At 49.2% G+C, this 22,138-nt stretch overlaps 2 protein-coding genes and 1 long non-coding RNA gene across 20 annotated transcripts in view; 2 read left to right on the top strand and 1 right to left on the bottom strand.

The window, feature by feature from the left end:
* The window catches only part of TOP6BL (TOP6B like initiator of meiotic double strand breaks), a 99,762-nt gene extending 82,295 nt beyond the window's left edge, over window positions 1-17,467 (top strand). For 7 of the 15 annotated variants that reach the window (XM_063728063.1, XM_054525566.2, XM_054525569.2 and 4 more), the window contains 4 exons: window positions 1,488-1,586; window positions 11,492-11,570; window positions 16,999-17,219; window positions 17,319-17,467. In XM_063728063.1, the coding sequence (XP_063584133.1) occupies window positions 1,488-1,586; window positions 11,492-11,570; window positions 16,999-17,219; window positions 17,319-17,384 (465 nt within the window). In that variant the 3' untranslated portion in view covers window positions 17,385-17,467. The other 8 variants (XR_010141680.1, XM_063728062.1, XR_010141682.1 and 5 more) reach the window with 8 other exon arrangements.
* LOC129048884 (uncharacterized) overlaps window positions 1-17,586 on the bottom strand; it is a 56,489-nt gene extending 38,903 nt beyond the window's left edge. For 2 of the 3 annotated variants that reach the window (XR_008511547.1, XR_008511544.1), the window contains exon 1: window positions 17,473-17,586. This is a non-coding gene — a long non-coding RNA (uncharacterized LOC129048884). Of the gene's footprint in view, window positions 1-17,348; window positions 17,438-17,472 lie in introns of those variants that run through there. The other variant, XR_008511545.2, reaches the window with a different exon arrangement.
* Window positions 17,587-17,601: 15 nt separating this feature from the next.
* On the top strand, window positions 17,602-20,670 carry RCE1 (Ras converting CAAX endopeptidase 1). 2 transcript variants are annotated; one of them, XM_002821457.5, is made up of 8 exons: window positions 17,602-17,786; window positions 17,905-18,007; window positions 18,102-18,185; window positions 18,438-18,516; window positions 19,020-19,187; window positions 19,317-19,388; window positions 19,650-19,712; window positions 20,005-20,670. In XM_002821457.5, the coding sequence occupies exons 1-8, from the start codon at window positions 17,602-17,604 to the stop codon at window positions 20,238-20,240; spliced, it is 990 nt and encodes a 329-aa protein (XP_002821503.1). In that variant the 3' UTR covers window positions 20,241-20,670. The 2 variants fall into 2 exon arrangements, with proteins under 2 accessions (XP_002821503.1, XP_009244372.1); XM_009246097.3 differs by lacking the exon at window positions 19,650-19,712.
* The last annotated feature ends 1,468 nt before the right edge of the window (window positions 20,671-22,138 follow it).

The raw sequence follows: 22,138 nt of genomic DNA, 5'->3' as shown, positions 1-22,138 counted from the left end.
CCTCCCAGGTTCAAGCGATTCTCCTGCCTCAGCCTCCCTAGTAGCTGGGATTACAGGCATGTGCCACCACCCCGGCTAATTTTGTATTTTTAGTAGAGACGGGGTTTCTCCATGTTGGTCAGGCTGGTCTCAAACTCCCGACCTCAGGTGATCCGCCCGCCTCGGCCTCCCAAAGTGCTGGGATTACAGGCATGAGCCACCACACCTGGCTTTTTTTTTTTTTTTTGAGACGGAGTTTCGCTCTTGTTGCCCAGGCTGGAGTGCAATGGCACGATCTCGGCTCACCACAACCTCTGCCTCCCAGGTTCAAGCGATTCTCCTGCCTCAGCCTCCCGAGTATCTAGGATTACAGGCATGCGCCACCATGCCTGACAAATTTTTTATTCTCCTGCCTCAGCCTCCCGAGTAGCTGGGATTACAGGCATGCGCCACCATGCCCGGCTAATTTTGTATTTTCAGTAGAGACAGGGTTTCTCCATGTTGGTCAGGCTGGTCTCAAACTCCCGACCTCAGGTGATCCACCCGCCTTGGCCTCCCAAAGTGCTGGGATTACAGGCGTGAGCCACCGCACCCAGCCCACTTCTCCTTTTTTAAATTTCAATTTTCTCATCCATAAAATTAGTGTGTTGTATTAGGTTATTACCCTGGTCCCCTTTAATTCTAACATCCTATAATTATATATTTAAAAGTAGAAAGCTGTTACCTATTTCCTGTGGGTGCAAACTGTATTATTTTGTTCCTCTCCTCCCTAAAAGACTCATCAGAAAAAAAAAAGTCTCATATCAGCCTCAGTTATGCAGTAGAACCTGTGCTGTCTTGGAAACTCTTCTTATAGAAGAGCAGTTTATATAACCCCTTCACGAACAGATGGATCTTCTGGATAATCATCTCCTACAGAGATGGGAGAACAGGCCGGGCGCAGTGGCTCACACCTGTAATCCTAGCACTTTGGGAGGCTGAGGCGGGTGGATCACCTGAGGTCAGGAGTTCGAAACCAGCCTTGCCAACATAGTGAAACCCCATCTCTACGAAAAATACAAAAATGAGCTGGGTGTGGTGGTGCATGCCTGTAGTCCCAGCTACTCAGGAGGCTGAAGCAGGAGAATCACTTGAACCTGGGAGGCAGAGGCCGCAGTTAGCCAAGATTGTGCCACTGCACTCCAGCCTGGGCGACAGAGCAAGACTCTGTCTCAAAAAAAAAAAAAAAAAAAAAAAGAGAGATGGGAAAACAAAGACCTTCTTTGAAGGATCTTGCTTAGATGACAGAAGTGGGAAGACATATAGGAGCCACAACTGCCTGTCTTATACCAAGTATCTCAGGCCTTCTTTTTTCCTCTACTGCCTTTATGAAAACTAAGAAAACTCCTAACTTTAATGGCTTGCCTACTGTCTGCCTCCTCATCTCCCTGTATAAACTTTCTGTGAGAACTTCCCCCCTTGGTTTCCAGTACTGGAACTCAGTATGTTCTATTTCTGGCCCATTTTAGGCAGCTGACACACAAGAGTTTGGGACCAAACTGCACAAAGTATTTCGTGAGATCACTCAGCACCAATTTCTTCACCACTGCTCATGTGAGGTGAAGCAGGTAAGTGTAAATAATCGGTACTTTGGTGGGAATCTTCCATTTTGATATTATGGGAATCCTGAATTGAGGGTGGGTAGGTACAAGTGTTTCAGACTGCATAATCTGAGGTCAGCCTTTCAGCAAGGAAGTCTGTGAAACAAAATCATCTGTTTTCTGTCTCTCAGGAATGACTATCCCCCTGGTTGCCTGTTGTCCAATGTCTTGAAAACCGTTGTTTCATATGTTGTATCCAGGATTTTTGTTATTTCAGGCAGGAGGGTATATTCAGTCCCTGTTACTCCATCTTGTCCAGAAGACACTGTAGGATAATTTCATCTTTAATTTCTCTTATTTATTCATCCTGCATTTTTAGTTCCAGATAAGTCAATTGTACTGACCGGAGCCAAGAGAGCCAGAAAAGTGGGCTTCAGTTAGACAACTACTACCAGCTACACCTGGAATCTGGAGAAACAGAATTTCCTGCTAGGATCTCATTAGAGGAGACCATCACAAAACCAGTTAAAAGCTATTTGACCTCCTTGAGGGTAAAGACCCCAACTAAGGAAATTCTAGATCTCCAGCATCCAAAAAGGGAAAAGATAAAAGTGTGTGTGTGTGTGTTTTTTTTTTTTTTTGAGATGGAGTCTCGCTCTGTTGCCCAGGCTGGAGTGCAGTGACATGACCTCGGCTCACTGCAACCTCTGCCTCCGTCTCAAAAAAAAAAAAAAAAAAAAAAATTAGCTGAGGCCGGGCATAGTAGCTCACGCCTGCAATCCTAGCACTTTGGGAGGCCAAAGCAGGTGGATCACTTGAAGCCAGGAGTATGAGACCAGCCTGGCCAACATGGTGAAATTCTGTCTCTACTAAAAATACAAAAATTAGCTGGATGTGGTGGCACATGCCTGTTGTCCCAGCTACTGGGAAGGTTGAGATACAGGCCGCATGTGGTGGCTACACCTGTAATCCCAGCACTTTGGGAGGCCGAGGTAGGTGGACCACCTGAGGTCAGGAGTTTGAGACCAGCCTGGCCAACATGGTGAAACCCTGTCTCTACTAAAAATACAAACATTAGCCGGGTGTGGCGACCTGCACCTGAAATCCCAGCTACTTAGGAGGCTGAGGCAGGAGAATTGCTTGAACCCAGGAGACAGAGGTTGCAGTGAACCAAGATCACACCACTGTACTCCAGCCTGGGCGACAGTGAGACTCTGTCCCAAAAAAAACAAACAAAACCATAATACAGGGGGGCTGGGAACGATGGCTCATGCCTGTAATCCCAACACTTTGGGAGGCCGAGGCAGGTGGATTACTTGAGCCCAGGAGTTCAAGACCAGCCTGGGTAACATGGCAAAACCCCATCTCTACAAAAAAATAGAAAAATTAGCCAGGCGTGGTGGCACATGCCTGTAGTCCCAGCTACTCGGGAGGCTGAGGTGGAAGAACTGCATGAGCCCAGGAGGCAGAGGTTGCCGTGAGCTAAAATCATATCACTACACTCCAATCTAGGTGGCAGTGAGACCCTGCCTCAAAAATAAATAAATAATAAATAAATAAACAAACATAAAACTAATAGAACTATAAGGAGAAATAGACAAATCCAAAATTATATTTCGAGATTTCAATATAATTCTCTCAATAATTGATAGTTATGATAAGCAGAGACAGTCAGAACAATGCTTTCAATCACTTTGACCTAACTGGCATTTATAAAAACACTCTGTTCAACCACAGAAGAATATGCATTATTTTCAAGTGCACAAGGCACTTTTAGCAAGATAGAACGTATTCTAAGGCATTAAATATGTCTCAATACATTTTAAAGGATCTAAGTCATAAAAGTATGTTTCTGACTATAATAGAATTATTACAGCAAAATCAATAAAGCTATCTAGAAAATCCCCAAATATTTGGAAACTAAATGACACATTTATAAATAATCTATGAGTTAAACACAGAAATCAAAGGGATATTAGAAATATTTTAATTTAATTAAATGGAAAAGCAAATTATCAAAATTTGTGGGATGTAGCTGATGTAGTATTTAGAGGGGAAAATGCCTGTGTTAGAAAAGAAAAAAGGCTCAAATCCATGACATCAATTTCCAACTGAAACTAGAATAAGAAGAGCAAATTAAACACAAATTAAACAGAAGAAATGAAATAATAAAGATCAGAATGGAAACCAGTAACACAGAAACCAGAAAAACAATGGAGAAAAATCAATGAAACTAAAAGGTGGCTCATTTAGAAGATTAATAAAATTGATAAACATTTAGCCAGACTAATCAGAATAAAAAGAATGAACACAAATTGTCACTATCAGAAATCAGAAAGGTAGCATCAGATATTAAAAGGATTATCAGAATATTTTGAACAAGTTACAGTACATTTGACAACTTAGATGAAATGGACAAATTCCTTGAAAGATACGAAGCTCACTCAAGAAGAAGTACCCCTATGTACCTGATAGCACTGTTATCTGTTTTAAAAATTGAATGTTTAAAAACCTTACCATAATATCCTCAATATATAAAGAACTCTTAAAACTCATTAATAAGAACACAACTCGGTTTTTTTAAATGGGCAAAATATTTGAACATACTTCACGAAAGAAGCTACAGATACACAAATGGCAGATAAAGACATAAGATGCCCAACATCATCAGTCACAACAAAAGTTCAAAGAAGAACCACAATGAGATAATCATTTCATACCACTGGAATAAAAGGACTGACTATACCACATGTTAACAAGCATGTGGAAGAAAGAACTCACATACACTGTGGAAATGGAAAATGGTACAAGCACTTTGGAAAACAGTTAGCAGTTTCTTAAAAAGTTAAATATATACCTATCATATGACCTAGCTCTTTCACTCCTAGGTATTTACCCAAGAGCAATGAAAGCATATCTCCACACAAAGACTCATACACAAATCTTCATGGCACTTTTGTTATAGCCCCAAAAATGAGAAACAACCCAGTATCAACAGGTAAATGGATAAACAAATTGTAGTAGATTCATATAAAGGAACACTATGTGGCAATAAAAGGAAAGAACTATTGATACACACAGTGACATGGATGAATCTCTGAATAGCATGGCGAGTGAAAAAATCGAGAACTAAAGGAGTACATACTGTCTGATTGCACTTACATATAATTCTATAAAATGCCAACTAATCTATACAGGTCAGTGGTTACTAGAGGATGGGAGGTGGGAGAGTTGGAATGATTATAAAGGGCAGCAGGACACTTGCAGGGAGATGAATATGTTCATTATGTTGATTGTGTGATGGTTTCACAGGTATGTACATGTGTACTTAAAAATTGTACATTTTCGGCTGGGTGCGGTGGCTAACGCCTGTAATCCCAGCACTTTGGGAGGCCGAGGCGGGTGGATCACGAGGTCAAGAGTTCAAGGCCACCCTGGCTAAGATGGTGAAACCCCATCTCTACTAAAAATATTTAAAAAATTAGCTGGGCGTGGTGGCAGGCGACTATAATCCCAGCTACTTGGGTAGCTGAGGCAGGAGAATTGCTTGAAGGCAGAAGTTGCAGTGAGCTGAGATCATGCCACTGTACTCCAGCCTGGGCAACAGAGTGAGACTGTCTCAAAAAAAAAAAGAAAACAAAAAACTGTACATTTTCTATGTACGCAGTTTACTCTGTCAGTTTATATCTCAATAGTTATAAAAACTATGGACACTGTTTCTTTTTTTGAGACAGAGTCTCACTCTGTTGCCCAGGCTGGAGTGCAGTGGCGCCATCTCGGCTCACTGCAAGCTCCACCCCCTGGGTTCACGCCATTCTCCTGCCTCAGCCTCCTGAGTAGCTGGGACTACAGGCGGCTGCCACCATGCCCGGCTAATTGTTTTTTCTATTTTTAGTGGAGACGGAGTTTCACCGTGTTGGCCAGGATGGTCTTGATCTCCTGACCTCGTGATCCTCCGGCCTCGGCCTCCCAAAGTGCTGGGATTACAGGCGTGAGCCACCGCACTATGGACACTGTTTCTGAGAAAATGAGTAACAGGGCCTTTGGTGCCTCCTCTGCATCTGCTCTGCCCCTTGTACTTCTGCTTGTCTGATTGGGTGGGGAAGTTTAGGTGCCCAGGCACCCAAGGATCAAAGCATCTTATGGACTTGACCATCCTCCTCTTCAGTGTGACTAGAGAGGCACAGAGCAGCAGTAAAGCCGTCAGTGCTCGCTTCACCACACCGCCCATGGCTGGCTGTGCCTTCTAGGATGCACTTCCCAGGAACGCATCCACTGTTCCTTTCAGCTGCTTCACCGCAAATACTCTTGCCAGTTTCCCTCGGACTTGGAAAGCCGCTGTCCACGCCTTGAGCAAATAAAGCTAAAATCCATTGTATCAGTTTCCTGGGATGCTGTCAGAAATTAACATCAACTTGAAGGTTTAAGAACAATCCAAATTTATTGTGTCACAGTTCTGGAGGCCAGAAGTCCAAAATCAAGGTGTTGGCAGGGCCACACTCCTTCCAAAGTTTCTAGAGGAGAGTGCTTCCTTGTCTTGCCTCTTCTAGCTTCTGATAAAAACTGTTCCTTGGTTTGTTGTAGTTTGCATAACTCCAAACTGTAACTCCATCTTCACATTGCTTTCTCCCTGTCTCTCAAATCTTTCTGCCTTTTTTTTTTTTTTTGAGACCGAGTCTTGCCCTGTCGCCCAGGCTGGAGTGCAGTGGCAATGATCTCGGCTCACTGCAACCTCCGCCTCCTGTGTTCAAGCGATTCTCCTGCCTCAGCCTCCCGAGTAGCTGGGATTACAGGTGCCTACCACCATGCCCGGCTAATTTTTGTATTTTTAGTAGAGACGGGGTTTTGCCATGTTGGCCAGGCTGGTCTCGAACTCCTAGCCTCAGGTGATCTGGCTGCTTTGGCCTCCCAAAATGCTGGGATTACAGGCAGATAATAAGGGATTTAGGGCCCACCCTAAATCCAGGCTAATCCCATCTTTCGATCTGGAATTACATGTGCAAAGACTTTTCTCAAATAAGTTCACATTCACAAATTCTGGGGGTTAGGATTTGGACATATTTGGGGTGGGGGAGAATGCAGTTCACTACAGCCATCCACATCTTCAGCTTTCTAGGTTCAGGGTAAGGCATGTGCCGTTATTATAGGACCCAGGATATATGCGCAGAGGGACTCCTCAGGATCTAGGAGTGTTTCAGCCTCTGAAGTACTTTTACTTGGGCCTCTGTGGTATCCCAGTAAGACCTAAAAAAGATAATCTGGGCCAGGTGCGGTGGCTCACTCCTGTAATCTCAGCACTTTGGGAGGGCAAGGCAGGTGGATCACTTGAGATCAGGAGTTTGAAACCTGCCTGGCCAACAGGACAAAATCCCGTCTCTACTAAAAATAAAAAAATTAGCCGGGCCTGTTGGCACACCCTTGTAGTCCCAGCTACTCAGGAGGGTGAGACATGAGAATCGCTTGAATCTAGGGGGCGGAGGTTGCAGTGAGCCAAGATCATGCCACTACACTCCAGCCTGGGCGACACAGCAAGTCTCTGTCTCAAAAAAAAAGATGATGACCTCGTTTACCCTGTTCTTTTGCTATAGTCATGGCTTATAGCCTCAGGGCCATTCATAGCCCAATTAATTTGGCATATGGCTAGTGAACTCAAGGTCTTACCAGTAGTCATAGGTCTTGGAAAGAAGAAACACTTACTGAATCCCTAATCTGTGCCAAGATTTTCATTTTAATCTCTGCAAAGATGTTATAAATTAGGTCATAGTTTTCCCATTTTACAGATGAGGAAACTGATCACAGAACTTTCATAATTTGCCCAGAATCACAGTCAGTAAATAGCAAGGCTAGAATTTGTACTGAGGTCTCCCGGCTCTGAAACCTGGTAATATTGTTAACACAGAGGACTGGGTTGCAAGCCCACGGCAGATGAATGATCCAGGTCATTGAGTAGAACCCATAATTCTCCACTCAACATCCTCTGGTAATGGCCATTTAGTGATAAATAACTTGTTAGTGGTACAAGAGTGGCACCCAGTGGCTTCAGCCAGAACTACAAGACTAAGGATGATAGGTCAAATTCTTTGACCTCTGGGCCATTCTGTTTCCATTTCTAAACAGGAAAGATAGAATAGCTGACCTCTTGGGTAACAGGGAAGAAAACCATCCATTATATGCTTTATTGAGAAACTGAAAAAATGAGGGAGTGTGTATTCAGAGTGAATATATTCAGGGAAAGGTCATGCAGGAATGGAGAGGGTATTATTTTTGTTTTTATTTTTTTAGAAACAGGTTTCCGCTATGTTGCCCAGGCTGGAGTGCAGTGACTCTTCATAGGTGTGATCATGGTGCACTACAGCCTCGAACTCCTGGGCTTAAGTGATCCTCCTGTGTCAGCCTCCTGAGTAACTGGAACTACAGGCGTGCATCACTGCACCTGGCTAGGAGTGGTATTTTAAGCCTGAATGTTGGAACAGAGACAGTGGGCCAAGAAGGAGTGAACAAGATAGTACTCCAGGGTTTAGTGTCATAGATGTATGTAGGGACTGAGAATAAACCCAGAATGAGTAGTAGTAGTATCAAGGAGGCAATTTTCTAAGGAAAGGCATTGTTTCCGGCAGGTAGGGGGAGGGGGTAGACTAGAAATAAATGTCCCATAGAATGTTAAATCCAAGGTGTATCCTGAGGTCAGGGCTGTCATCTGGGGGACCAGGTGATGAATGAAGGGTGTGCAAGGCTCCCAGAGAGGCCCAGAGCTTCATATCTCAATGTGGGTAGTTCCTTGATAAGACCAATTTCAAGATAGGAGAAAGATTTATCTATGACACAAGATTTTCCAAGCTAAAGCCAAAAAAAAAAAAAGTTCTCTTAAGATAAAAATGTTTAGAAAATATCCTGTTTCTTTCTTTATGTCTTTAGGATTATTTTTGCCCCTCCTGTGTTCCTTGGAATATAATTACTTGGGAACTAAAACTTGTTTTAGTAAACAATATATGATAGATCTCTCATGGAGATAATTCATATACCATAATATTTACCACTTTAAAGAATATAACTCATTGATTTTAAGTATACTCACTGTGCTGTGCAGCCATGGCCACTAAATTACAGAACATTTCCATCATGCCATTAGCAGTGCCTACTCGCAGTGAGTCCCAGTTCCCCTCTCCCTTCAACCCCTGGCAACCACTAGTATACTTCCCATCTCTGTGGATTTGCCTATTCTGGACACTTCATATAGATGGGACCATACAACATGGGCCTTTATGTGCCTTCTTTCATTTAGCATGTTTCTAAGGCTCATCTATGTTGTACCATATAACAATTTCATCCATTTTTTTATGGCTGAATAATAGTCTGTTGTATTGATATACCACATTTTATCCATTAATTAGTTGATAAACACAAGTTTTTTCCACTTTTCGGCTATTATGAATATGCCGTTATGAACAGCGTATTTGTGTGGACATGCTTGTAACTCTCTTGGGTATATATCTAGGAGTAGAATTGCTGAGTCATATGATAACACTATGTTTTAACTTTTTAAAGAACTTTCGAGCTGATTTCCACAGTCTGCATCATTTTACATTCCTGCCAGCACTGTGTGATGGTTCCAGTTTCTCTATACCCTCATTAACCGTTGTCATTTTCTTACTGCCATTCTAGTGCATGTGAAGTAATTTAGTGGTTTTGATTTGCATTTCTCTAGTGAATACTGATGCTGAGTATCTTTTCCATGTGCTTATTGGCCATTTGTATATCTTCTTTCAAGAAAGGTCTATTCAAATCTTTAGCCCATTTGTTGTTGTTGTTGTTGAGACGGAGTCTCACTCTGCTGCCCAGGCTGGAGTGCAGTGGTGCAATCTCGGCTCACTGCAAGCTCCACCTCCCGGGTTCACACCATTCTCCTGCCTCAAGTAGCTGGGACTACAGACGCCCGCTACCACGCCCGGCTAATTTTTTGTATTTTTAGTGCAGACGGGGTTTCACAGTGTTAGCCAGGATGGTCTCGATCTCCTGACTTTGTGATCCGCCCGCCTCGGCCTCTCAAAGTGTAGGGATTACAGATATGAGCCACCGTGCCTTGCCCTCTTTTGCCCATTTTTAAATTGGTTTGTTAAATTACTGAGTTATGAGAGTTCTTTACCTTGGGCCAGGCAAGGTGGCTCACACTTGTAATCCCAGCACTTTTGGGAGGCGGAGGTGGGAGGATCGCTTGAGCCCAGGAGTTTGAGACCAGCCTGGGCAACATAGTGAGACCTCGTCACTACAAAAAATATAATTTTTTTTTTTTTTTTTTTTGAGACGGAGTCTTGCTGTCACCCAGGCTGGAGTGCAGTGGAGCAATCTCAGCTCACTGCAACCTCTACCTCCCGGGTTCAAGCGATTCTCCTGCCTCAGCCTCCTGAGTAGCTGGGATTACAGGTGTGCGCCACCATGCCTGGCTAATTTTTGTATTTTTAGTAGAGACGGGGTTTCACCATTTCAGTCAGGCTGGTCTCAAACTCCTAACCTCATGATCTGCCTGGCTCAGTCTCCCAAAGTGCTGGGATTATAGGTGTGAGCCACCGTGCCTGGCCTATAAATAAATTTTAAAGAGTTCTTTAATTTGGGTAAAAGTACCTTAGCAGGTATGATTTGTAAATGTTTTCTCCCATTCTTGTGGACTGACTTTTCACTTTTGTTCATGGGAAGCACAAATTTTATTTTTATTTTTTTGAGACAGAGTCTCACTCTGTTGCCCAGGCTGGAGTGCAGTGGCGTGATCTTGGCTCACTGCAAGCTCTGCCTTCCGGGTTCACACCATTCTTCTGCCTCAGCCTCCCGCATAGCTGGGACTACAGGCGCCCGCCACCACACCCGGCTAATTTTTTTGTATTTTTAGTAGAGACGGGGTTTCACTGTGTTAGCCAGGATGGTCTCAATCTCCTGACGTCATGATCCGCCTGCCTTGGCCTCCCAAAGTGCTGGGATTACAGGCTTGAGCCACTGCACCCGGTCGGGAAGCACAAATTTTTAATTTTTTTTTTTTTGAGATGGAGTCTCACTTGTCACCCAGGCTGGAGTGCAATGGCATGATCTCAGCTCACTGCAACCTCCACCTCCCAGGTTCAAGCAATTTTCCTGCCTCAACCTCCTGAGTAGCTGGGATTACAGGTGCCCACCACCACAGCCAGCTAATTTTTGTATTTTTAGTACAGGCGGAGTTTCACCATGTTGGCCAGGCTAGTCTCGAACTCCTTACCTCAGGTGATCCACCTGCCTTGGCCTCCCAAAGTGCTGGGATTACAGGCATGAGCCACCGCGCCTGGCTATAAATTTTTAATTTTGAGGAAGAGGATATCTATTTTTATACATCTGTATTCTTGAAAAGGAGCTGGGAGGATTGGGTTCTGGTCTCAGTAAGAACCTCTTTTTCTCTGTCCAAATTATTGAACTAACCAGTGTGGCAGGGCTCTAGGAGGCTACAGATGACTACAGAATATACCCTGTGGCTTCCCAGGTTTGACTTTCTCAGTCAAACTTACCTTGTGTAAGGCACTCTGCTAGCTGTAAAGTGATAAAGGCATGACGGCCCTTGCCTTTGAAGGGATTTAGGGTGTAGAAAATGGACATATGCACATTACTTGATGAATGGGCACACAGGATACTTGCAGAGTATGCAGAGCCCGAGGAATGGGCAGGCAGTAGCCAAGAGACTGGAGCTCAGAGAAGAAAGGATATGCCGTGAGTGGCCAGAGTGGAGAAGGATCCACAGAGGGAAACCTTGAAGACTGGAGGGTGGGTAGGGGGATTCATGAGCCAGGAGGAAGAGGGAGTTCCAGGTGAGGGCAGATAACCTTGTGAGGTCAGTGAAGCCAACAGGCACACTCCTGTTTCACTAGGGCTCGTTCATGTTTCTACAAAACTCACTTAGGACTTCTAATTTTTTTAAGCAGCTAACCCTAGAGAAAAAGGACTCAACCCAGGGCACTGAGGATGCACCTGATAACAGCAGCCTGGAGCTCCTAGCAGGTAAGGTTTTAGCTTTTCAAGTGAGCCCTGGACTGCAGCTGAGTAAGGAAAAAACGTGAGTTCAAACTTTCAAACTATTCCACTGTACCTTCTACTACAGCGGCGTCCTTCTGCAATTTAGTGGGCTATTGCTGCCACTGTGGGTCTTCAAGGCAGCAGCAGGTCTTCCCTCCCCAAGATGTTAGGACAGGACTAGAAATTTGTATTAAAGTCTGTGCAGTTACAGATAGCTGCACATGATGGGGTGGGGGTAGGTAATACGCAGATTCAGGGCCCTGAATTTTATTTTATTTTTTTGATACAGAGTCTCCACTCTGTCGCCCAGGCTGGAGTGCAGTGGCGTGATCTTGGCTCACTGCAAGCTTTGCCTTCCGGGTTCACGCCATTCTTCTGGCTCAGCCTCCCACATAGCTGGGACTACAGACGCCCCAGAAGGAACCAGTTGGTTCCTTCACATCTTTTCTTGATCACTGGGGTTGATGCTGCAGCTCCCCCCATTTTGGTTAATACTATTTGGGATTTGGAGGCTGCTCCCAGGAGCAGGCACCACGTCACTCTTTTTTTTTTTTTTTTTTGAGACAGAGACTCACTCTGTCGCCCAGGCTGGAGTGCAGTGGCGCCATCTCGGCTCACTGCAAGCTCCGCCTCCCGGGTTCACACCATTCTCCTGCCTCAGCCTCCCGAGTAGCTGGGACCACAGGCGCCCGCCATCACGGCCGGCTAATTTTTTGTATTTTTAGTAGAGACGGGGTTTCACCGTGTTAGCCAGGATGGTCTCGATCTCCTGACCTTGTGATCTGCCTGCCCTGGCCTCCCAAAGTGCTGGGATTACAGGCATGAGCCACCGTGCCTGGCCTGGCACCATGTCACTCTTAATGTGTGTTATGGGGAAGTGTCAGTGCGTGTGTTGTGATTGCAATTATACTGAAGTCTTTTCTCCACACGTCTCCTGCAATGCTTAAACAGCCTTCCCAGCCCGCAGCAGCAGGGATACAGCAGCTCTCACATTCAGTCACTAGCAGAGATGCCAGGTACTATTCTGAGCTTTTAAAATGTACTAATGCTCTTAGTTCTCAAAACTATCCTAGGAGCTATAGGTACTGTTATTAACTCTCATTTTACATATGAGGAAATTGAGGCCCACAGATATCAATAAATTTACCCAAGGCTACACAGCCAGTAAATGACAGAGCCAGAATTCAAACCCAGGCAGCCTAGCTCTGCTGTCTCTGGAAGAGCCGAATTAGCAGGGATGCCCTCCTACAGATCCTGTGTCCTTCAGATAAAACAGTATCTGGGTCAAGGGAAGTTGGGGATTGTGACTTCAGCACCTATGCTTGGTTGGTAAATCCCTCTTTCTGGGGTCACAACTACAACACATACGCGTTTATGCTTAGGCCTAAGATGTGTCCCTGAAATCACTGTCAACTGAACCATGTTTTAAATGTTGTGGGGGCTGTTGCTACTGAAAAGAACCCTGCTGTGAATGCTTGTACAAAGCAAAGAATCTATTTTTATAAATTTAGATTTGGAGATTTTAAAAAATGCAAATATGATACATACAATTCAGTATTTATGCAGTCAGAAGAGACAAAGGAATAAGTATCTTCCCATACAAGGAAAAAAATTAACATTTAATTCAGTACCTTCTGTGGACCCTGGGGAGATGCTGGGGTCTTCCACAGCCTTATCTCATTTAGTCCTTACAGTGCCCTTCTGGGGGGCAGGGGGAGGCATGGATCCTAACAAACCAGAGGACCCAGGCTCAGGTCAGGCAGAACGCTTAGCAGGAGGTAATGACTTTCAGCTTGCCGCCTCCAAAGCCCATGTTTTCTCCAATGTGCAACATGAGCTTTAAAATCTAGGCATTTATAACCTGGTAGAACCCCTGGAGGATGGCTTGGGCTGTTCTGTCCTACAGACCTGTGGCTCTCATCAGCATCCATTCTACGCCTCACATGGGCAACCCTGCTGAAGAAAATCACCAAACTGTGTGTTGATGCCACCATCCATCGGTGGTCCACTCACTCAGGAGCCTTTGGTTTGTCAGTCCTTCCCCTTGCCTTTCTGGCCTTTGCCCCTCAGTGGCTACTCCATTCTTTAAAAAATCTACCCAGTTTCTGCCTCCTGCTTCATACTTACTGATCTCTTTTCTCAGTAAACTCACCCAACTTGCACCCTCCCACTGCAGAACCTCATCAGTGTGGGGACCCATCTCCTCCAGGCTCATGGTGGGATCGTCCCTCCTGCTTTCTCAGGACCTGCTTGCATCAGTTATCACTGCTGCACCTTCAGCCTTCCCCTGAGTTCCTTTCCCTCAGCAGGTCAAGCTCTCACTTCGTCAGAAGAAAATCTCCCATGACCTTGAACTTCCTCCACTTATCCTCAACCCCTCTCCGTCATCACATCTCAGCCACTTATCCTCAACCCCTCTCCATCACATCTCAGCCACTTCTCCTCAACCCCTCTCCATCACCACATCTCAGCCACTTCTCCTCAACCCCTCTCCATCACCACATCTCAGCCACTTCTCCTCAACCCCTCTCCATCATCACATCTCAGCCACTTATCCTCAACCCCTCTCCATCATCACATCTCAGCCACTTATCCTCAACCCCCTCCATCATCACATCTCAGCCACTTATCCTCAACCCCTCTCCATCATCACATCTCAGCCACTTATCCTCAACCCCTCTCCATCATCACATCTCAGCCACTTATCCTCAACCCCTCTCCATCATCACATCTCAGCCACTTATCCTCAACCCCTCTCCATCACCACATCTCAGCCACTTATCCTCAACCCCCTCCATCATCACATCTCAGCCACTTATCCTCAACCCCTCTCCATCATCACATCTCAGCCACTTATCCTCAACCCCTCTCCATCATCACATCTCAGCCACTTATCCTCAACCCCTCTCCATCATCACATCTCAGCCACTTATCCTCAACCCTTCTCCATCATCACATCTCAGCCACTTATCCTCAACCCCTCTCCATCACATCTCAGCCACTTATCCTCAACCCCTCTCCATCACATCTCAGCCACTTATCCTCAACCCCTCTCCATCACATCTCAGCCACTTATCCTCAACCTCTCTCCATCACATCTCAGCCACTTATCCTCAACCCCTCTCCATCACATCTCAGCCAAGGATCTCAAAACCACAAGCTGCATGCACCCTGTCTCCCTTTCTTCCTCTCATTCTCTCCCTCACTTAGGGTACTTGCTTTTTCTGTGGCCTCTGAAACTTCTCCCCTTAGGGAAGGCCTCTTAATTACCAAATTTTGCATTTACCTTCATTGTATCTGAACTATGTGCAAAATTTGGCACTGTAAGGCTATGACTCGCCTGGTTTTTCCCTCTCTGGGCTTTTCTCTTCACCTGCTTTCCTCTGGTCATGCCTAAATAGTGCTCATTCTGCTCTCCCACCCAGCTATCTTCCATCCCAACTGTTGACCACTGCCTCTGGGCTCAAGACTCTCAAATTGGTATGACCAGCCAAGGCCTCTGCTGAGTGCCAGCTGGGAGATTCATTTGCTCACAGGCAGCTCCTCATGGAGGTCCCATTGGTACCTCAGTTTCCTCTTTCCTGACTAAAGAGACTTTAGTCTCTGTCATGATTAATCCAATTTATCACATCTGAAATCTTGGATTCATTCAGGAGGCCTCTCATTTTTTTTTTTTTTTTTTTTTGAGACAGAGTCTCCCTCTGTTGCCCAGGCTGGAGTGCAGTGGCATGATCTCAGCTCACTGCAACCTCCCCGCCTCCCAAGTTCAAGTGATTCTCTTGCCTCAGCCTCCGAGTAGTTGGGATTACAGGCGCCCACCACCATGCCCAGCTAATTTTTGTATTTTTAGTAGAGACGGGGTTTCACCATGTTGGCCAGGATGGTCTAAATCTCCTGACCTCGTGATCTGCCCACCTCAGCCCCGCAAAGTGCTGGGATTACAGGCGTGAGCCACCGCGCCCGGCCAAGAGGCCTCTCTCACATCCAGGCGCTCACAAAGGCCTATCACTTAGGCCTGATGAACACTTCTGATTCCTGGTGACGCCTCCATCCCCACTGTCTTCACTTGTCACTGGGCTCTTAAGGTCTTCCTGTCTCTAGTTTGATCTAAGCCACACCTTTGAAAGAACAATCTTTCTCAAGTACAAAATTACCAATATATTTCACCAGTGCTTAAAACTCTTTATTGGCTTCCTGTCTCCTACAGATGAAAATCTGTTTCTAGCCAGGCAAGGTGGTGTGTGCCTTTAGTTCCAGCTACTCGAGAGGATGAGGCCAGGAGTTCAAAGCTGCAGTGAGCTATGATCGCGCCACTGCACTCCAGCCTAGATGACAGGCGAGAGACCCCATCTTTAAAAAGTAAAAATTTATATAGGAAGTTGTTTCATGCCTTTGCATAAAGTTTACTTGCGTTAACTTTCAGCAAGAAATTCCCTTTCTCTCCCTTGTCTGGCATATCACTCTTCATCCTTTAAAACCCAGCTCTGGGGCAGGAGTGGTGGCTTATGCCTGTAATACCGTCACTTTGGGGAGCTGGGGCAGGAGGACAGCTTGAGACTAGCCTGGGCAACACGGTGAGACCCCTGTCTCTACAAGAAGTAAAAAAAATTAGCCGGTGTGGTGGCACGCCCCTGTGGTCCCTGGTACTCTGGAAGGTGAAGCTGAGGCAGTAGGATCGCTTGAGCCCAGGAGGTCGAGGCTGCAGTGAGCCAGGATTGTGCCACTGCACTCCAGCCTGGGCAACAGAGCAAGACCCTGTCTCAAAAAAACAAAAGGCCAGCTCAGGTTTCCATCTCCTTATGGAAACCCTTCTTCACATCCAGAGGTGGTCGGCTTCCTTCTCTATTCTAACCCTGGGCTTTGTACACAGGTCTGCATCCCCTCCTACCATCTGTGAGCTTCTCTCAGGGAAAAGCTCATTGATCTGCATCCCCAAGACCTGCTGGGAAAGAATCTATCCACCTAAACTCGCTTTTATTTGACAAATGAATCAGTTAAGAGTAGGAAAGCTGCCTATGGGCACTGCTCAATGCAACGTGAGCAACAAAGGGAGACAGAACTGAGGCCAGAGAGGTGAGGCGGGGACAGAGGCTGGCAGGGAGGGGAGCTTGTCAGTGCAGACTCCAGGAAGAATCTGTACAGAAAGCTACTGAGCGGCCTGAGTCCCCCAAGTGAGGGCTCGGGACAATCTCCCGCCCGGGTGAGAGAATAGGGAGGCCCTGAAACGTCTCTGCAGCCTCGGGCTGCTCCAGAAGCGCCCACAGCTGCAGGGTTTTGGTGTGGATGGGACCTGCTGACAGGGATGCGGTGGGAAGAGCCCCTCGGCGCCCCTTCTCCCAGGCTTCCCCTTGCCCAAGGGTCCTCCTAGCACAGGGCCATGAAAGTAAGATGAAGGAGGCTTGTTTTCTCCTAGATACCAGCGGGCAAGCAGAAAACAAGAGGCTCAAGAGGGGCAGCTCCCGCATGGAGGAGATGCGAGCTCTGCGCTCCGCCAGGGCCCCGAGCCCGTCAGAGGCCGCCCCGCGCCGCCCGGAGGCCACCGCGGCCGCCCTCACTCCTAGCGGAAGGGAGGCCCGCGAGGCTCACGGCAGGGCCCTGGCGCCGGGCAGGGCGAGCCTCGGGAGCCGCCTAGAGGTAACTGGGCGAGGGCCGCGCAGGGAAGGGCTCAGCAGGAGGTGCAGGCCACGGGCCGCTGCTGAGGGGTCCTCACCCCGGGCCCCCTTGTTCCCGCAGGACGTGCTGTGGCTACAGGAGGTCTCCAACCTGTCAGAGTGGCTGAGTCCCAGCCCTGGGCCCTGAGCCGGGTCCCCTTCCGCAAGTGCCCACCGATCCGGAGGCTGCGGGCCGCCGCTGTCCCGTGGTTTAATAAAGCTGCCCCCGCGCTCACCAAGTCCGCCTCCGCGTCTGCTTCCGCGTCGGGCCCGGGAGGGGCGGGGCCTGGAGCCGCGCCGCGGCCTGACGTCACCCACACCTCCCTGGGACTGCGTCACTGGTCCGCGCCGCGGGTCAGGGCGCAATGGCGGCGCTGGGCGGGGATGGGCTGCGACTGCTGTCGGTGTCGCGGCCGGAGCGGCCGCCCGAGTCGGCAGCGCTGGGCGGCCCGGGCCCCGGGCTGTGCTGCTGGGTGTCGGTGTTCTCCTGCCTCAGCCTCGCCTGCTCCTACGTGGGCAGCCTCTACGTCTGGAAGAGCGAACTGCCCAGGTGCGGGGGCTGCGCGCGGCCGGAACCCGCGCCCTGCGGGCGGAGCTTGGGCGAGCCGGGGGCGGGGCCGTGCTCATGGGCAGCCGCGGGCCCCCTGAACTTACTGTCCCCTCCGTAGGGACCATCCCGCCGTCATCAAGCGGCGCTTCACCAGCGTCCTGGTGGTGTCCAGTCTCTCACCCCTGTGCGTGCTGCTCTGGAGGGAACTCACAGGCATCCAGGTGCGAAGGAGGCGGGGCAAAGGGCAACGGGGGCGAGAGCTCAGGGGTCTTTGGGGGCGGAAGCAAAACTGATGCCTCCTTTCCTGTGGCTCAGCCAGGCACATCCCTGCTCACCCTGATGGGCTTCAGGCTGGAGGGCATTTTCCCAGCGGCGCTGCTGCCCCTGTTGCTAACCATGGTGAGTTCTCGTGCTGTATTTTTTCTTCTGGTCTTTGTTATCAACCTGATGCGCAGTGCCATGGACTCCTATTGATTGTATTCGGATTTTGGCTGATGGGAGACAGGACTTTTGAGATGGCCCCAGGGTCCTCCGGTATGCGTGGTCTGGAAATCGTGGCTGAGAGGATTTCAAGCTTGGAGTCTCAGGGAGCATGGGCAAAGGTCTGGGCAAAAGCGGTGGGTTTTGGTGAAAGTGTTTTCTTGCCCTCAGATTCTTTTCCTGGGCCCACTGATGCAGCTCTCTATGGATTGCCCTTGTGACCTGGCAGATGGGCTGAAGGTTGTCCTGGGTGAGTCTTAAAGGCTGAAGGGAAAAGTAGGCACAGGCAGTCCAGGGCAATGGGGCAGGGAGTCAGTGGGCTCGGGGTGTGATCTGGACACGTGAAATCTCATCTCTCTGGGTGTGTTTTCTCATCAGTAAAATGGAAACGTAGAGCTAGGTGGTCTCTAAGGGTTGATTCCCAACGTCCAAGGAGTTCCCTGGGAACCCCCAGCAGTATTTGGTGTGGATCAGAGAGCACTGTCCCCTGCTCCCCCAACCAGACCTGGTCTTGGTTAAATTTTGGTGTCTCCAGAGTTTACTTCCAGGATGCCCTGCCTCAGCTAATGTCGTCCCTTCAGGTCATCTCAAGACATTGGGTTTATGTTGGGTCCACACCCCCGTCCTCAGGAGTATTGATGCCTAACCTGAGTTTGGCCAGGGTAAAGTTGTGGGAGAGGAATCCTTGGAGCCTCTGGGGTCTCATTGTCCGATAGGCCGTCACTCACAGCTTGTCCTGAATTCCCTCTGCAGCCCCCCGCTCTTGGGCCCGCTGCCTCACAGACATGCGTTGGCTGCGGAACCAAGTGATCGCCCCGCTGACAGAGGAGCTGGTGTTCCGGGCCTGTATGCTGCCCATGTTAGCACCGTGCATGGGTCTGGGCCCTGCTGTGTTCACCTGCCCGCTCTTTTTTGGAGTTGGTGAGTCTGGCCAGATTGGTCCTGGTGTGTTCTCAGCATGAGAGCTCAGAAGGGGGCTTGAGGTGAGGGGCAGTCCTAGAAGGGAGGCTGGGAGGAATGACTGTGATGTGATTGTCACCTTTTTCCCAGCCCATTTTCACCATATTATTGAGCAGCTGCGTTTCCGCCAGAGCAGCGTGGGGAACATCTTCTTGTCTGCTGGTGAGTCCTGGCTAGCTGGCCTGGGTTAGATTGTATGATGATGTCGCTAATGGCCACTCTGGAGAAGGAATTGGGAACTGAGGGCTACAGTATTGGAGAGGCCACTGACCGTGGGAGTTGGGGTGCAGGACAGCTGTAGGTGGTGGGGCAGGCAGCTACTGCCCCAGGGGGAGGGGATGGTCGGTCTTTGGCTGATGGGTGTGTAGTGCGGGGGCAGGAAGGGCGTGCAGGTGTGGTCACTCGCGGCCTCCCCGTCTCCAGCGTTCCAGTTCTCCTACACAGCTGTCTTCGGTGCCTACACTGCTTTCCTCTTCATCCGCACAGGTTGGTCCTCAGTCCCTCATGGGTCCCTGGGGGCCCACAGGAGCGGGTGGGAGACTGGGAATACTGTTTGTTCTAGGAACAAGTTCTACTCGAGTCCTTGAGACAGGCTGAGCCAGGGCCCTCAGCCTGGTGAGGTCTGAGAGGTGGAAAGGAGCAGAGGCTGTGGTGTGTGGGTGGATGGCTGGGGTAGTGGGATCCTGATCTCCTGTTTCAGGGGATGAGGATCACTAGCCGTGGAAGGGCCAGAGGAGGTGGTAGGGCTGCTCCCTGAGCTGCTGTCTCTTTTCCCCAGGACACCTGATTGGGCCGGTTCTCTGCCATTCCTTCTGCAATTACATGGGTTTCCCAGCTGTTTGCGCGGCCTTGGAGCACCCGCAGAGGCGGCCCCTGCTGGCAGGCTATGCCCTGGGTGTGGGACTCTTCCTGCTTCTGCTCCAGCCCCTCACGGACCCCAAGCTCTACGGCAGCCTTCCCCTTTGTGTGCTTCTGGAGCGGGCCGGGGACTCAGAGGCTCCCCTGTGCTTCTGACCCGTGCTCCTGGATACACTACGAACTCTCACTGGCTCCCCAGCCCTCCCCACCAAGGGGTACTGCAGGGGAAGGGCTGGCTGGGGTCCCCGAGATCTCAGGAATTTTTGTAGGGGATTGAAGCCAGAGCTAGTTGCATCCCAGGGACCAAGAGAAAGAAGCAGATATCCAAAGGGTGCAGCCCCTTTTGAAAGGGGTGTTTACGAGCAGCGGTGAGTGAGGGGACAAGGGGCAGGTCCCAGGAGCCACACACTCCCTTCCTCACTTTGGACTGCTGCTTCTCTTAGCTCCTCTGCCTCTGAAAAGCTGCTCGGGGTTTTTTATTTATAAAATCTCTCCCCACCCCAACCCCCCAACTTCCTGGGTTTTCTCATTGTCTTTTTGCATCAGGACTTTGTATTGGGATATTAAAGAGATTTAACTTGGGTAACATGGCCTTGGGCCTTTGGGAGTCGGTCTATTTGGGATCTTGTGTGAAGACTAGGCAGCTCTTGGGAGTGTGCCCACCACCTGTCCCAGCTACCTTGAACACTGACATCTGGGCGGTGCATCCCGGCGGGTAGTTCCCTGGAGTACAGGATGGGGTTCCCTGGAGTACAGGATGGGCTGGGAGCTCTGGTTGCTGGGAGCCTGGAGCCATGCCCCAAAGTCCTAGTGTGGTTGGGTCTGAGACTGCGGGTACCAGGTGTGAGCCCAGCTCATCCTGGGGCCTGTGCCTTGGCTGACGGGTCAGGGAGTGGGAACCATGGCCCTGGCCCTGACCTCAGCAATGGAGCCTCCGACCTGTCTCCTCTGAGGGGAAGATGATTGGCCTGAAGCCTCTGCCAGGGTCTCCACAGTCTACCAGCCTTGTTTTTCACAAGAGGAAATAGGTCCCTGAGTCACCAGAAGTAGAGGCTTTTCTGGTTCTTTCCATCTCTGACCTCTGCCCCAGAGGAACCCAGAACACAGGCTGCAGCCCTGAGGGTGGCGGGGACTTTGCCAGGCAACATGGTGACTCCAGGGTCCTTCTCAGCACCTGCAAGTGTTCTGCCTGCTCTCCATCATTTTTGGAAGGGCTCTCGTTTCCCTGCCTATGCCCCTTTTAAAATTAGATTCTTGAAAGAGTATTAGCCCTGGATTACTTGAGGTCAGGAGTCCGAGACCAGCCTGACCAACATGGTGAAACCCCGTCTCTACTAAAAATACAAAAAATTAGCCGGGCGTGGTGGCAGGAGGCTAAGGCAGGAGAATTACTTGAACCTGGGAGGCAGAGATTCCAGTGAGCCAAGATCACACCACTGTGCTCCAGCCTGGGCGACAGAGCGAGACTCCATCTCCGGGGTCGGGGGCGGGCAGGATGGGGGAGGGAAGAGTATTAGCCCTTTAGGTCTCATTCCCCGATCAAGGAGGTTGTCCCAAGGTCCCTTCTCTGAGGCTGGCCACTGAGGGAAAGAAAAGGATGTGCAGTCACTCCCCCGCGATGCCTGCCGGCTGGCCGTGACCACGACATCCACCCGGATGGAAAGGGCAGCATCGCAGTCACCTGCCTCCTAGGGTACATCTAGGACCTGGCGGTCCAGAAAGGAAGAGGCTCAAGCCCACTGTGACTTGCCCATCCCAGAGGTTGGACTGGCACTGGGAGCACTGGGCAGAGGCCCGCTGGGTGCTTCCCATTCAGAGGCCGATTTCCTGCATGGGCCTCCCCACGCCCACCCTCCATCTCAGGAACTGCCCAGCCTCCTGCTCCCTTCACCATCCTCCCCCTACCTGTGGGCAGGAGGGCAATGGTGCAGGCAGGGTTACTGTCCCCACTGCAGGAAAGGGAACTGAGCAGGAGTCTGCAGGGGTGGTCATGGGGAGTGGCAGGGCTAGAACCTGAGACCCTGGACCCGGTGCTCCCCCTCACCTCCCGCCAA

This window comes from Pongo abelii, chromosome 9 (genome assembly GCF_028885655.2).
Source record: "Pongo abelii isolate AG06213 chromosome 9, NHGRI_mPonAbe1-v2.0_pri, whole genome shotgun sequence".
Taxonomy (NCBI): domain Eukaryota; kingdom Metazoa; phylum Chordata; class Mammalia; order Primates; family Hominidae; genus Pongo; species Pongo abelii.
This window is presented reverse-complemented; position numbering and strand designations above follow the sequence as displayed.

Excerpts from the sequence above, each read along its gene's own strand:
- RCE1 (XM_002821457.5), top strand. The coding sequence starts at position 17,602 with ATGGCGGCGCTGGGCGGGGATGGGCTGCGACTGCTGTCGGTGTCGCGG. Across the intron at positions 18,008-18,101 it reads GGGAACTCACAGGCATCCAG|CCAGGCACATCCCTGCTCAC; the intron begins GTGCGAAGGAGG and ends CCTGTGGCTCAG. Across the intron at positions 19,188-19,316 it reads CCCGCTCTTTTTTGGAGTTG|CCCATTTTCACCATATTATT; the intron begins GTGAGTCTGGCC and ends CCTTTTTCCCAG.